The 13610-nt window shown below is 34.0% G+C and overlaps 1 protein-coding gene across 1 annotated transcript; it reads right to left on the bottom strand.

The window, feature by feature from the left end:
• Nucleotides 1–4672: 4672 nt before the first annotated feature.
• On the bottom strand, nt 4673–12923 carry fam167ab (family with sequence similarity 167 member Ab). The gene is made up of 3 exons (XM_051137903.1): nt 12825–12923; nt 7884–8371; nt 4673–5485 (listed from the first exon to the last, which is right to left on the bottom strand). Exons 2-3 carry the CDS (start codon nt 8220–8222, stop codon nt 5222–5224), a joined length of 603 nt encoding a protein of 200 aa, XP_050993860.1. The 5' UTR covers nt 8223–8371; nt 12825–12923; the 3' UTR covers nt 4673–5221.
• Between the last annotated feature and the right edge of the window lie 687 nt (nt 12924–13610).

Raw genomic sequence — 13610 nt, 5'->3', positions numbered from 1 at the left:
TTTATTCGAGCAGAATAATAATATACGCCTCTTAAAGACGAACATACTGCATAATTTCGTTCAAGTAGCACATACCTGTAATTCCATGGCGCATGCATGCGTAAAACCCTCATTCCTCACTGGAGCCAAGAAGCACATCCTGACAAACTGAGCTGCTTTGGGAACACACAAAGAGTGTCAAAGGTCAATACCCTGATCCTGAGCTAACAAGGAGCTGGGAGCGTATGTCATGTTAGGTGGCATTCGACAAGACAGCTGCACTGGAGACAATGATGCAGGGACACCCGGTCTCGCATTAGAGCCAACTTTTACTGGGGAATGGAGGCAGACAATAGCTATAAAGCACCAGGTGTCTTGACGGTTTATAAAAGCAGTATAGAGTGCATTAGTTCCCACCCACTTTTTCAATAGCCTTGGTTCCGGAAGTGTTTTTCTGATTAGTTTTTGCTTTGGGGGAAAACAAAGTCTTTGTTAAAAGGTTATAAGCCGTGAACCAAGTCAACCTGCTATGAGGTGAATCACAACTTTTAATGGCTTTAATGAGGGAAAGAACTACAATCCCATGACGCACTGCAAATTACATAATTTAATTAGATATATAAAAATAATTATTTTGTATAATATATATTGTTTATTAAAAATACGCATCATATACGTTCAAATATTTCAGGAGTTTTTGAAAGAGTAGGGATTCTCAAGTCATTTGCAGTGCTTCATGGGAGTTGGTGGATGCTAAAGAGTTTATTTGGAACAATTTGCTTCTTGTGAGTTATCGTTCAAAATCAGTTATCTATGGAAGGCTATTTCCGCTACTGAAAACAGCCTTCCATAGATAGCAATTGCGAGTTATAAAGTCAGAATTGTGAGACATAAACTTAGTTGACTTTTTTCTTCATTTGCGAGTTTATATCTCACAATTCTGACATACAATTGCAAGTTAAGTTAGAATTGTGAGATATAAACTCACAATTATGGGAATATTAGGCTTTTCCCCCCTCAAAACTGGACTTTATAACTCACAATTGCATGTTTATATCTCACAATTCTGAGAAAAATTACAAGTTTTTATCTCGCAAATTGGACAATTTTTCGCAATTGTTTTTATTTTGCAATTCTGACATTATTTTTCGCAATTGGGAGTTTATATCTCGCAATTCTGAGCAAAGAAAGTATTTTATCTCGCAAATCGGACTATTTTTCGCAATTGTTTTTATCTCGCAATTCTGACTTTATTTTTCGCAATTGTTTTTATCTCGCAATTCTGACTTTATTTTTTGCAATTGTATTTTTATCTCACAATTCTGAGTTTTTATCTTGCAATTCTGACATTAATTTACGCAATTGTGAGTTTATATCTCACAATTCTGAGCAAAGAAAGTATTTCATCTCGCAAATCTGACTATTTTTCGCAATTGTTTTTATCTCGCAATTCTGACTTTATTTTTTGCAATTGTTTTTATCTCACAATTCTGACTATTTTTTGCAAACGTGAATTTATAGGACACAATTCTGAGAAAAAAGTCAGAATTGTGAGTTTTATCTCGCAATTCTGAGAAAAAGTCAGAATTACAAGTTTTTATCTTACAAACCGGACTATTTTTTTTAGTTGTTTTTATCTCGCAATTCGGACTATTTTTCACTATTGAGTTTATATCTCGCAATTCTGAGAAAAAAAATCTGAATTACGAGTTTTTATCTCGCAATTCTGACTATTTTTTTGCAATCGTTTTCATCTCACAATTATGACTTTATTTTTCACAATAGTGACTTTTTATCTCAGAATTCTGATTTTTTTTTTTTTTTTTTTTTGCAATTGCATGTCATGCAATTCTGAAAAAAAAGTCAGAATTATGAAATAAAAAGTCGCAATAACCTTTTTTATTTTTTATTCAGTTGCGGAAACAGGCTTCCATAAGGATGTTGTTACATGAAACCTGTAGTTTTGTAAAAAAAAAAAAAAAAAAAAAATCTAACTTGATTAAGCAACATCACAAGTGTGGATATTGCTTTTTTTAGTTTAATAAACAAGAAGTTAATATTAAGTAACTATAATTTGTTTGTTACAATATTGCATGTTGCATTTTTGCTTGATCACTGAAAGTAGCTCCAATACAAACAGTGAAAAGTTTCCACACTATTGGAATATCAGCCCCTCGACCAATGAAATCTAAGGGCCAGTACTAACTTTTGTTATAATAAGAGAAAATAAAACTCTATTAATATGAAAACAGTATTAAAACTGCTAATTGTGAGACAGTATGTCAAGTCCCAAAATACTTCGCTCAAGTGTTTATCATTGATCAAGGACGCTCTGGTTGTACACAAAAGCCAGTTCTTGTGAAGGAATTTGAAACGCTACCTTCCTGAAAGAGGACTTTGGTTTGAAACACACCCTTTCAGCTTTTGTTCAGAGCTGGTTTCACCCCATCTTTTGAAGAAATCTGAATGAGAAAGCCAAGACATTTTCTCTGAGGTAGGCCTATTGTTCTGAGTTATCCAGCGCAATATTCACATTTTTTAAAAAAGCACTGCAAATGTTCAAGATCAACAAAAAAACCAAATGAACCAAAATACTCCAGTGTTCAAACAAACAGGAAGCATCTAAACATCCACAAATAAGATAATTGAGTGTAGTAATGACACTTATTATGGTAGCCTTTGCACATATGTTGGAGTTTTTGTTTACGAAAACATGTCATCTGAATGATGGAGATCTGCTGAGACGCTCCTCCCAAATTGGGTAAAATAGAACCACTTAAAAGTAATTGGCTACATACTTAGAGATTAGCATCAAGCTGTAAAATGATGACCCTTTTTGCTTCCTTTCATAGTAACATACTAACAATGTACTGTAAAAGATTTACTGCAGGATTATATGGATGAATTATTAGAAGCTTTATAAGTTTCTTTAAGCATGTTTCCAAAGATCATCTGCAGACTGGGATATTATAGCAAATATCTTTACTGTACATTCCAAACATCTTATACCAGGTATAGCTTTTCTGTATCTGACCCCAACCAAGTCACGTTTATAAGATATTGGTGCATTCTTCCTTATAAAATACAAATGTATGTAGAAAAAAAAAAATGTATACATTTTAAAGTTGTAGCTCTGTGCCAAAACCTATAGTGAGCTGCATCACTATGCCTACATCATAATCATCATGGAACCTCATAAGAGACCAATTTGGACCGCTCTACATAGAGAGAAAGTCTATATGCCACAAAAATTGCATTCCTCATGGGAGATTTGATTCATTTTATTTTTACAGAGTGCAACATTCTTGTTGCGGTAGTAAAAAATACTAGGGCTGGGTTTTGACACAAATTTTACGATTTGATTCTGATTCGCAAGCTTGCAATTTGATTTGATTTCCAATTCGATTCTATATATGTGACCCTGGACCACAAAACCAGTCTTAAGTCGCTGGGGTTTATTTGTAGCAATAGCCAAAAATACATTGTATGGGTCAGAATTATTGACTTTTCTTTTATGCCAAAAATCATTAGGAAATTAAGTAGAGATCATGTTCCATGAAGATATTTTGTAAAATTCCTACTGTAAATATATGAAAACGTAATTTCTGATTAGTAATATACATTGTTAAGAATTTTATTTGGACAAATTTAAAGGCCATTTTCTCAATATTTTAATTTTTTTGCACCCTCAGATTCCAGGTTTTCAAAAACTTGTATCTCAACCAAATATTGTCCAAAAATGGAAAGCTTATTTATTCAACTTTCAGATGATGTATAAATCTCAATTATGAAAAATTGATCCTTATGACTGGTTTTGGTGATCCAGGGTCACGTATATTGATTATTTTGTTTATGTATCAGGTACAGTACACCCCAAATTTTCTCAAGGGAAAAAAACCCTAATAACTAATGCTGTAAAATATACATCAGTTGGTACTACATTACTATAATATTTAAGGTTAAAATGAACTTATTTGTATACAAATGCTTAAATTACACTTTTTATAATAATAAAGTTACAATTACATAATTAAATTTCTACTCCAATTCGTTTTTTGAAATATAAACATTTAAATGGTGGCTGTCATAAAGTAAACACTGAAGAACAGTAAAAAAAAAAAAATAATGTATATCTTATATGGTGCATATATTTAAATGAGTTTGTGTTCACTGATTATGTTTTGTTTTGTTTTTTTCTGAGGTAAATGTGACGTTACGTGACAAGCTATTGGCGCCTTTTCGCAGTTGAAACACTGAATGAGTGATTACATGAGACTGGATACGGATTTCGGTAAGTTGTACTATTTCTTTTAACATATCTTAGATTTATTGTTTGAATACTATAATAAAATGGACAGAATTTGAAATCTGAGAGCTGTTTCATATCAAAAGTAACAAAGCACAAAGCTTATATATATATATATATATATATTTTGCTTACAATCAAAGTTTCTAATTTTGTGATTCACCCCATAGCTGGATGGTTTAGTTCATGGCTTATACCTCTTTAATGAAGACTTTTAAATTCGCACTGGGAAAAATGAATGGGAAAAATTCTTCTGAAACCAAGGCAGCTGAAAAAGTTGGTAGCCACTGTTGTATGTTGCTAAGCTAATGCACTAATCAGCATTAATATCCACAACAATGTTATGGAATCATCAGTTTAAATTAGAATAATCAATACTTTCCAGTATTACATGATATGTAAGTTTATTAATAATCAACATTTCTTAATGCCTTGTCCACAGTCTTCACTAAGCTTATCGCAATCCATCATGGGATTGCTTTCACCGTGAATCCCGCCTTAGAATTTGGCTAAAACAAGGAGTGTTGGGAGGCACTATAATTAAGATGCCTATTTTGGAACATTCTTCACGTCAAATGGTGCATTTGATAGTTTACAAGGGTTTGAAACAGAGCATGTGTGTGGTAAGTAACATCAGTTGATATCTCATGACCACAACAAGGACTGTATCTAAGGCATACAGCCATGGCTAGCAGATCAGACATTTTTTAGAAGTCATTGTCTATTGTTCATTTGATTAACTGAAAAGATTGACTGGCACAAGTACATAGAGTAAGAGGCACAGGATGTTCTGTGACAACAGTTCTCATGCGTTCCACCACTGAACCGTTGTCTAAGATTATTTACTTCAACCCTGACTACCAAAGTAGGCCATTTTGTATTATACAATGATTCACTGATTCTTTTTTTTTTGCAGTTGGGTCACTCGTTATATGGCTAGCAAAGGGAAAAGCGTCTAGAGTTGATGTTCATCTTGGTGACACCAATGAGGCGCAGTGGTGAAGAGAGGCCAAATCCTGGAGTGACGGGTCCATCACACAAAAGATCCGACAGCTCGTCACGCTCCTCCAGTCCAAAGGTTGCGTCGTTGAGCATCCGGCGATGCAGGTGACACGTCTGCTCCACTTTGAGTTTGTTGATGTCACCGCGTAGTCGCATAAGTTGGCGGGCCAACTGCTGGTCCTGGATGCGCATCTCCATCTATCAGTTAATAAACAGGTAGGAGAAACTCATTAGGCTTAATTATACAACTTTGTGCATAGTGAATGTTACGAAGCATACTTATAAGGCAATATTTACTCATTATTCCCAGACGCAGGTTTTACCTTTCCTTACCTTTCAGACTCATGACTATTATTAAATGCTACTAACTATTGAAATAAACATGAGCATGTACATCCAACTTTGTTAGCAAACATGCTTTTGTCCATTTCACGTAACAAGGGGCTCAAAATTAGGGAAGGTGATATGGATCTTCAGAAGTCCCCTTGTACTGCAACTTTCCCTGTTTTTTGTTCCAATTTACTTTTTGTAAACGTTTATGGAAACCCACAGGGCAAAGGCAGTGGAAGAAAGGCTTCTGATGTGGCGAAAGGAGCCTCATTGCGTGCCTTGGTTGTAATGGCCTGTGCATGTACAAGTATGCCTTGTACCACATGACTGTGTGGAAGAGAAGTGATTACACTTACAGGAATAGAAAGCGATCGTCTCTCATGCTCATCTGCCCACCATCCTTTCCACTCACTTTAACATGAATGGCAGTCACGCATAGTGATGTGGTAATGAAGGCCTGCACATTCACTCCATTGTTTCATTCACAGATTAGCTAACTATAACTAAAAATAATTTTATAAAATATAAAACAATTTATTAAAGGAGAAGTTCACTTCCAGAATGAAAATTTACAGATAATTTACTCACCCCTTTGTCTTCCAAGATGTTGATGTTTTTCTTTCTTTAGTTGTAAAGAAATTATGTTTTTTGAGGAAAACATTTCAGGATTTTTCTCCATATAGTGGACTTCTATGGTGCCCCTGAGTTTGAACTTCCAAATTGCAGTTTAAATGCAGCTTCAGAGGGCTCTATATGATCCCAACCAAGGAAGAAGGGACTTATCTAGCAAAACAATTTTTATACTTTTTAACCTTTATTGCTCATCTTGCCTAGCTCTGTGTAAACTTTGTGTATTCCGGTTCAAGACAGGAAGGGTAGATCGAAAAACTCCTATCTCATTTTCTCCTCCAACTTCAAAATCATCCTACATCGCTGTTTTAACTTTTTTTGTAAAGGGCGTTTGATCTTCTTTGCACGTTCACTTTGTTAACACCAGGTCGGTACTTCTTCAGCAATGTAGGATGATTTTGAAGTTGGAGGAGAAAATGAGACGAAAGTTTTTCGACATACCCTAACTGTATTAATCTGGAATAGTATACGTAGAGCTAGACAAGACGAACATTTGAGGTTAAAAAGTATAAACTGTCATTTTTCCTAAATAAGACCGTTCTTCCTCAGCTGGGGAGCCTCATTTTCTCGTTTAGAGCCCTTTGAATCTGCATTTAAATTGCATTTTGGATGTTCAAACTCGCGGGCACCATAGTCCACTATGTAGAGAGAAACCCTGAAAAGTTTTCCTCAAGAAACATAATTTTTTTACAACTGAAGAAAGAAGGCATTAACATCTTGGATGACAAGGGGGTGAGTAAATTATCTGTAAATTTTGGTTCTGGTTGTGAAAGCCAAGTATGAAACTCAAGTGTTTTTAAGCATTTTCCATTTATTAAAGTAAAGCAGTAACAATTTAAGCAATGTATTTTATTTGTGAACTTATGTTCAGCTATTCTTATAGTTAACTTTTAACTATTTTTGAATTTTTCAGATCATCAGTCATCAAAGCTTGGTAAATATTGGTCACAGATGAGGAAACTGACTTATTGATTTCCTTCACCAAGCTGATTACTCACTAAAAACTCCCACACATCATGTTTGCATGCCATTTTTAGTCTTATTTTGATGTAACAAAGTGGTTATATCTAAATGTAAGTTTTTACTCTTCCCATTAATGCCATTATATTGTTCATTCAGACTGATTTGCAAATGTGGAATGTGCACGAATACAAAAGGTGGGATTTATCGCATGAACCAATCACAGCCGAACATAGCCAGTCATACCCAATGATATCTCAATGGAGGCGTTGCCTCCTTTCACGTGACTTTTCCCCATACATTTTCAATTACCCCCACCAAACTTTAGAGGGTCTGTTAAAACTCAGTGGGCTCAGGGGAGATGAGAGATGCGAACTCCCACTGTAACTTTACCTGCTGGCGTTTTTCTTCAGAAAGACAAGTGATTTATACACTTTTTAATGTTATATTTTGTGATACTGGTGTTGTTTTATATTTGTACAACTTTTCCCCCCATTTTTTTTTTAACTTTGACATGCAACCATACATTTTAATTTCCGGATGGTTTTTAGCTTTATACCTCTCAAAAAATATTAAAATTAATTATATGCAATTTAAATTCAGAAATATACGATTTAACTTCAGTCAACAAATGAAGACTTAATCAGGATCAGGATTTTGAAACATTTTGACTTACCAGTTCTTTTCTAAGCCAAACCAGAGCTTCGTCGATATTATCAAATCCTCCAAGGCTTCTAGAAATCAGGGCATTTCCTGCAATCACTTGGGAATTCTGTGGTGTGACGTTGGCCTTCAGTCCAGCATCCTTCTCCAGCTCTGATGAGTCCTCTGACACGGCTAAGCCTTTGGAGCTTTGAGCTTCCACTCGTTCCTTCCATTCAAGATAGGACGGCCTTCTGGTCTCAAGTCTGAGCTTCTCAGTCAATGCTTTCAAGTTTCTCAAATGATCATCTGGGGCAACCTCAAGGCCATCATAGTCCTCTATATTAATCTGAGGTATCGAGCTGGCATCCATGGCCTTTTGAGGAAGTGGTTAGTGTCTCCAAAAATAAACAGTGAAAGTCAATTTAAGTGGTCAGATGATCTCATTGCCTTGTTTGATCAATAAAGATACAGTAGACCTTTGGATTTGCTTGCAGTAACCAGGATGGTGCATCTGTGGGGCTATAAAATAAATCAACAATGAAGATATTGAGCTTCTTTTTTTCCAGCAATATCATCTCTGTAGCGTAGCCGCCCTACACATCTTGCTTCTTGATCCTTTCCGTCAGTCTGAACAAACTTGGTTACCTTTTTATCATTTAAAGTTGTTGGCCTAATATTAAAAATGTATTTATGTCATGAGCATCTAAAATTTCGATCCATTTCAATTTTAAAATTTTAACATAAACTAATGCACTTAATGTGATGCATATTTTTCAGTCACACACACATGAAACAAGTAAGAATTTATCATAGTACCAATAAACTGAATGTACATGATGCACAATAACCAGGTTAATATGTTGATAATATTATATTACAAACTACCAATCAAAAGTTTTAATCAAATAAGCTTTTTAATGTTTTCTTTTAAAAAAAGTCACTTCTGCTCACCAGGCTGGCATTTATTTGACAGCAAAACAATATTTTTACTATTTAAAACAACTGCTTTCTATTTGAATATATTATAAAATGTACTTTATTCCTGTGATTTCAAAGCTGAATTTTTAGCATCATTACTCGAGTCACATAATTCTTCAGAATCATTCTAATTTTCTGATTTTCTGCTCAAAAATATTTATTATTATTATTATTATGCTAAAAATAGTTGAGTAGATTTTTTTTCAAGTTTCTTTGATGAATAGAAAGTTCAGAATAACAGCATTTATCTGATATAGAAATCCTTTGTAACATTATAAATGTCTTTATCATCACTAGCATCCTTGCTAAATAAAAGTTTTTATTCCTATAATTTATTTCCCACCCAAAACAAAACAACAACAAAAAAGTGATACTAACTCCAGACTGAAAATATTCAACTGTTTTAAATATTGATAATAATAATAATAATAATAATAATAAATCTTTCTTGAACAGCAAATCAGCATATTAGAATGATCATGTGACACTGAAGACTGGAGTAATGATGCTGAAATTTTAGCTTTGATCACAGGAATAAATTACATTTTATAATATATTTATATAGAAAGCGGTTATTTTAAATAGTAAAAATATTTCACAATTTTACTGTTTTTGCTGTATTTTGGATCAAATAAATGCAGGATTGGTGAGCAGAAGAGACTTCTTTAAAAATCTTAATGTTCAAAAACTGTTGACTAGTAGTGTATATTAGAATATATTTAATACTGCTCTTACTATTTCTGCTTCAAAAAATAATGTATAATTTAGTGTTACATGCGTTTTCTTTGTGATTGTCTGTGAAATTTCCTAGCAATTTCTCAGTGACAACAGTTTCTACACCAACATTTTTCAGTGTAGATGCCAAAACCTAATAATAAACTATACCATTTTTACATTTTAATTAATTCATTTATTTTTAGTGTAAGTGAAAATGTTTATAAAAGAAAGAAAAGACAAATTATGTATTTGATATGTATTAGATGTATTATTTGGTTTTTAGTTACTCCTATTTCTTTGAAGTAAATCATGGTTAAAATGGGAAGTTTACTGATCACATGGACGCTTTCCATCCATGCCTCATATCACACTGTGGATCTTAGAAAGCTGGCGGTTGCCATAGCGACTAAGCCCAGCCTATGAGTCAGCAGCACTGAAGACTGTCTGCTCTAAAGAACTAAATGTCACTCCTCACTACAGCAGCCAGACCTGTGACAATCACCAAAGAACACAATTAAAAAGACTCTAATACAGACAAGCAAAACCCCTGAGAAGCTCCTGAGAAGACAAACACATGAGCATTGTGCTTATAATGTAATTGGTCTCAGGACCACCCACATTTTTAATGTCTGTCTAATGTATGTGTAATATAGTGTTTGGCGCATTGCCTTGACATATTTCATCATCACAGCTACTTTAGGAATGTGTTCTTCCCATAAGAGGAGTGTGCTGGTCTGGTTGTTAATTGGCCTCACATTAACCTCCACTCGGCTGTGGGAATAATCACAGTCATGAAGTCTCGGCTCATTTAGCGTTTTGCTCCACCTCCCGAACTTTTCCAGCTCTGTGTGTGGCAGCAGTAATGTGACTCATCTCACAGGGGGACCCATTCATCCCGGACCACTCTCAATTCAGTCAAAAAGTGCTTCTCAAAACAGTGACTAAATACCTAGACTTTAACATATAAGGCAAACTATTAATAATTCATGGTGAAATAAGGGCTCTATAAAGAGAATGAAAATAATGTATGGAAGAAACAAACTGCATGAATATATGGGCCATTCTACAGAACTGGTTCAAAGTCTAAAGAGTTTGAAATGTTTTGGGGAAAAAAAGTTTTTTCAACAAAATTTATATGTATGCAAATTGTATAAAATCCAGGGTACTCATTTCTGGTGATTGTGCAGTTAATTCTCATATTTTATTTTCAGAAACTTTTGGAATATTTGTGCTCTCCCCAAATTTGTTACTACCGAAATACAGTAATATATATATATATATATATATATATATCATTTAATAAGAAGGGTTATATTGACCTATTAAGATCTTCCTTGTAAATTATTCTTTTTCTATTTTATTAAAAAACGTTTTCAGAGGTAAATCAATAACAATTACAATTTTAACAATATTTCAAGTGTGATTTTGAGATTTGTTGTATTTTGAATCCAATTTAAAAAAAAACATACTAAAGTACTAAAAATGTGTATACCTGTGCTAATATTTTGTTTATTTCCCGCAAATGAAGGATGTGTTTTTTTGTCACTACCGAAACAATGATGACATGTTTCGGTCGTGACTGTTATGGTGCTAACAATTCTGTGGGATAACACCCAAAAAACAAAGATGTCACTACCAAAACGTCACCAAAAATTTCGGTCGTGACTGTTACGGTAGTGACAATTCTATGGGATAACACCCAAAAAAACAAAGTCATGTCATGTCATGTCATGACCGAAACATCACCAAGAGTTTTTTGGTTGTGGCTGTTACGGTAGTGAAAATTTAACGAGGTAACACCCCCCCAAAAAAAAGTCACTACCGAAACGTCACCAAAAGTTTTTGTCGTGACTTTTACGGTAGTAGCAATTTTATGGGATAACGTCCAAAAAAAAAAAAAAGATGTCACTACCGAAACGTCACCAAGAGTTTTTTAGTTGTGACTGTAAATTTTTCAATATTTCCTGATCATAAATGTAGTGGTGTAGTTACAGTCAGTCTTTGCCAATGAACTAAAACATACACTGTTTTGGTAGTGACATGAAAATGAGGAACACTTTTTTTTAATATAATGTTTCATAATTTACAAAGGAAAAATTCATTTTTTTTAAAAAAACTTTTAAAAACTTTTTAAACTTTTTAAAAAATTTAAATGGAATACAACCTCCCAATTAAACCTCCCACCTCCCAATTAAAAGTACAGACTAAATGATGATTTTATATATATATTAAGCTTATATTTTAAACATTATTGTGGGGTTTAAAAGATAATAAAAGGATAAACATCTAAGAATACTTAAATGCTCTTTAAATGTGTTGTTTGGTTGTGGGACAGCAGTTTGCCCCAATTCTGTAGAATGGCCCTTACACAAAAGCATGATATTTAGAATATAATATAATATAATAAACTGGAAAATTTCAATACAAAACAAAACAAAATTGGAAAATTCTAACTTTTTTTGACATTTTCTTTTCATGGATAATATTGGTTTTGAGTGCTGTGTCACTCCACACTCTCTAAAATATTATGGTTGAGAATGCAGATCTCAAGGGAAAAATTCTCCTTTTTCCAGACATATTAAACGTTCTCGGGCCAAACAGACAGTTTGGAACACTAGGCATGACTGCATTTATCCATGTCTAATTAGATGCGGTGAACCTTACTGGTGTATATCTAGAGTGCAAATCTTGTTTTCTCAGCATAAAATGAATCTCCTGTTTGGAGCAAAAATGAATTATTCTGGCCAGAGTCTCACTTCACGACCAGTATTATTGGTCACAAATATTGTCTTAATGACTAATAACTTTCTGTTGAAGCTGTTAGCTGTGTAAGAACATGTAACATCATTATTACCAAATAGTTTATTTATTACACGTCACACAGGAATAATTAACTGAGCCTTAATAACACTGACTAAAACCTGTCTGGTGGTGACTGTCTAGTCAACTGTCTAGACAATTCAGGAACATGACATTTGTTTACTTTTCTTTTTAAAAAGTATGTTACTTTAAAATGCAGTAGCTCAATCAACATATTCACAGCCAGTGAATGTAACTTATTAGAATAAAACATCATAAAGCAGATACATCCTGTGTAGAAAAGTCATTTTAGGTTGTTAAAAGTCATCTAAAACTTACTGCACCCAGACAGGCAAATTATTAGCCAGCTCAATAGTGACTTTTAATAAATATTTAAAATATTTTTTTTTGGTTTGGGGTTTAGAGAGTCTGGACGCTCTCTTTGTGCAAACAGAATTAAGGAAAAGATGATTCTTACCTTCATAGTAGTTTGTCAGGCACTTGTACTCCTCGCGTCTTGCTGTACTGGAGAGCACAACAACACTGCTTTTACTCCACACTTGTTTCTTGAATGAGATGAGAGGCTTGAATGGAGGAGGGGCGTAAGTTGCGTCAGGTTGTGGTTGTCGTGGAGACGGTAAAGAATCTGCACAAAGCCGCGAGTACAGCAGCATCTCCCGGATTTTAAAGCGAGGAGAGGCCAGCTTACACTCCTCTAAAACACTTATGCTCTTGCATAATGTTAAACAATTATATAAGAAACATTAATGATCATAACAGACTACTTCAAACATTTTAAAAGCCCCATTTTACATCTACTTCCGCATACATTTAATCCTAAATATTCATTTATAGAATTTCAAAACGTAGAAGGATCAAGTAAAAGACCAGTTTTGTCGTGATATTAGGTCTATTTCCAAATACTTACTATGGAAATGCGTAAATGGTTAATATTTAAACATCCTGTTTATGATTGACCATGTATTAGATTATGTTTGTGTGACCTCTGGTGGAGAATGTTGATAATGTAACTTGTCTTAGTTATTGTTTTTACATAAGTATGCTGTTCACCTTATTTTTCCCCTAAAAGTAGGCGCGGCCATTTGTAAATTTTCTGTGGCTGGCTTCCGGTGTCATCCGCTTCAGCTATTAGCTGTACAAAACAGCCTGTTTTTCTGCTTGATAATGCAAACTGTTGTGTCTTACCACATCACTTTAATGTATTTTCTTAATTATGAACACACTGGTTTGTAGTGCAAACTGT

This window comes from Labeo rohita, chromosome 20, assembly GCF_022985175.1.
Source record: "Labeo rohita strain BAU-BD-2019 chromosome 20, IGBB_LRoh.1.0, whole genome shotgun sequence".
NCBI lineage: Eukaryota > Metazoa > Chordata > Actinopteri > Cypriniformes > Cyprinidae > Labeo > Labeo rohita.
The sequence above is the reverse complement of the archived record's forward strand: the minus strand, read 5'-3'. Positions and strand labels throughout refer to the sequence as shown.